The sequence below is a fragment of the Bison bison genome, unplaced genomic scaffold (assembly GCF_000754665.1).
Source record: "Bison bison bison isolate TAMUID 2011002044 unplaced genomic scaffold, Bison_UMD1.0 scf7180017864375, whole genome shotgun sequence".
Classification (NCBI taxonomy): domain Eukaryota; kingdom Metazoa; phylum Chordata; class Mammalia; order Artiodactyla; family Bovidae; genus Bison; species Bison bison.
The window spans coordinates 5,275,979-5,278,505 of record NW_011494947.1 but is presented as its reverse complement, the minus strand read 5'-3'; the positions used below and the strand labels follow the sequence as shown (position 1 = coordinate 5,278,505).

At 55.2% G+C, this 2,527-nt stretch overlaps 1 protein-coding gene across 3 annotated transcripts in view; it reads left to right on the top strand.

Annotated features, from left to right (window-relative positions):
- STXBP1 (syntaxin binding protein 1) overlaps positions 1–2,527 on the top strand; it is a 38,697-nt gene that overhangs the window by 23,127 nt on the left and 13,043 nt on the right. For all 3 annotated transcript variants that reach the window (XM_010856914.1, XM_010856913.1, XM_010856912.1), the window contains exons 15-16: positions 625–726; positions 2,229–2,314. In XM_010856914.1, the coding sequence (XP_010855216.1) occupies positions 625–726; positions 2,229–2,314 (188 nt within the window). The remainder of the gene's footprint in view (positions 1–624; positions 727–2,228; positions 2,315–2,527) is intronic.

The following is a 2,527-nucleotide window of genomic DNA, read 5'->3' as shown; positions in this document are numbered from 1 at the left end:
AGCAGGCTAGAGGACTTCCAAGGGAGTTTGTAGGTTGAAACACTGTCACACCCAGGAATTATTAACTGGAGCTGTAAGCTAACTCTTTTTTCAGAGAGGTAGTGGGGGACAGCCCCCCGTAAAGTCAGAGGTGTAGGTGAAAGCACAAAGCAGAAAGTAGGCAGACTCTGGTTTTGGGGGTAGATTGCTCGAGAATTTCCAGGGAGACTCCTGAGGCTTGATCCCGCCTTTGCGTATGCCAAGCCTCCTTCCTCATGACCTTTGCCAGAGGCGGAGCTCGCTCCCCGCAATTGACTGGTTTGATCTCCTTGCTGTCCAAGGGACTCTCAAGAGTCTTCTCCAGTAATTGACAACAAACTATTTTTTTTAACTTCTTGCCTTTGTAAAAAACGGTTCTTATATGTTTGACCCACATTGGCCATTTTTTAAGGCATTAAAAAAGAACCAAGTTTGCTCCAGATTCTTGGGCTGGAGCCCACGGACATAGTCTGGGCTTTTCCAGGAAAACCTCTCCACGTGTTAGCCTTTTTCCAAGGCTGATTCCCCACAGGGAGCCCTGGGACCAGCGGGGCCATGTGGGCCCAGGTGCTGACTCAGAGCCGCCTGTCATGTGTTTGCCTTCAGTCCACCCTGCGTCGCAGGAGCAAGCCGGAGCGGAAGGAGCGTATAAGCGAGCAGACCTACCAGCTCTCACGATGGACCCCAATCATCAAAGACATCATGGAGGTCAGCACAGGCTGGGACGAGGGTGCGAGGCCTGCAGGGCCTGGGGGCTTCAGCCTCACCTGCCCTCAGGTGGCAGTGACACCTGAGGCTTTGCATCTGGGCCTCGGAGGGTTTGCGCAGAGCAGCCCCAGGAGACAGTCAGCCAGACGCGGATTCCCCAGATCCACATGATTCAGCCCCAGAGTAGGGCCCCCTTGATGGTACTGCAGTGCCTGAAGGTCATATGAGTAGCGAGCTCCACACCGAGGGCACAGCAGCAGGGAGGGCATTCAGAAAGTGACCCCAGGCCCCCCAGCTGCTCCTGTCACATCAGCCAGAGACCCTGGCAAGCTCCTTTCTGTTCAGATCATCCCCTGCCTGCACATTCTCGCTCTCCACCTCCTGAATCCTGCCTTTCTGCGAAGTCCCCGTCCGGTCTCACTGTCTCCGCACACTGAGCACCACGTAGCTGAGCGCCCAGCACCACAGAGGCCTCCCTGGCCTCCTGCAGCGGGTGTCAGAGCTGCTCTGTGCATGTTTGTGTGCCGCTCGCTGGGTTGGGTCATCGTTTTAGACCTTGGCCCTGCGCCCTCTCCTCCCATGTCCTCTGGCACCATGCCTTGTGCACAGATGGTGTTTTGCATCTGTGAAGGGAAGGTAGCCCAGGTGTCCCTCCCTCCCCTCCCCCTTGTAGTTCAAGGTCAAGGAAACTGTAGAACCCTGCCCCACGGGAGCTCTGGAGTGGGGCCTGGAGATGGGCTGTCCAGCTGCTGCCCTTGGACAGGACTGAGGTCCAGAGAATAAAGAGACTCGCCCAGGATCCCTTTGCGAATTCATAGCAGTCCAGGTGTCCCCACTGAATTGTATGCTAAAATAGCTATATTTTAAATATACAGAGTGCGTCAGCTTCCTATTTTTAAATCCCACAAACGGAAAGGATGGGTGAACATGAGACATCTAGAAACCAGTGACATCTTTTTGCCTGGCAGAGTAGGCCAACCCCCCACCTCATTCCCTCCTTCACTCTCTGCTCCTTCTTCCTCTCTCCGCCCAGCCCCCCAAAGAGGCATGTGTGGGTGCCACACGGTAGCTGTCGGGAGTGGAGACTTCTCGGCAGCAGAGGGTGGGGAGCAGTATCCACCCACCAGACAATAGGCCCTTGGAAACCTGTGCGTAGTGGCTATTAGACGGATGCAAGGGTCAGGAGCCTACTGGAGGGATGGGACATTTATAACCTCACATGGAATATAAAGGGGAGAAAAGAGTAAACTGAAAGAGAAGCAAGAAAAATTAAGTCAGGGTTTTAAAAAAATAACTTCTCTTCAAGAGCAGACCTTTAAACTCATCTCCTTGTATCCGCCGGTCCCAGGGCACCTGCTCCACGCCCAGCAGGGCAGGAGTCACCCCCCAGCAGGCAGAGGAGCTCCTGCAGAGCTGGCCGTGATTGGCTAAGTGACTGGTCCTTGGAATTGTCTTACCTTGGTTCCATCAGCCCTTGTCAAAGCTGTCTCTCTTCTTTCCAGGACACTATTGAAGACAAACTTGATACCAAGCACTACCCGTACATCTCCACCCGCTCCTCTGCCTCCTTCAGCACCACCGCCGTGAGGTGAGGACCAAGTAAGGGCAGAGGGCTGAGCAGGACCGTGTCCGGCTGGACGGCAGCCGCACGGTAGTCCTGCCGTGATCCTGCGTGACCTGCGGGAACCCTCCCGCAGCTGCTCGTCACAGGGTGCAGGCCAAGTCCTTGCAGTGGCCCGGGGGGCCCTCCACCTCGTGGCTTCCTGTTCCATCTCGACTCACTCCTTACTCCTCTCTTATT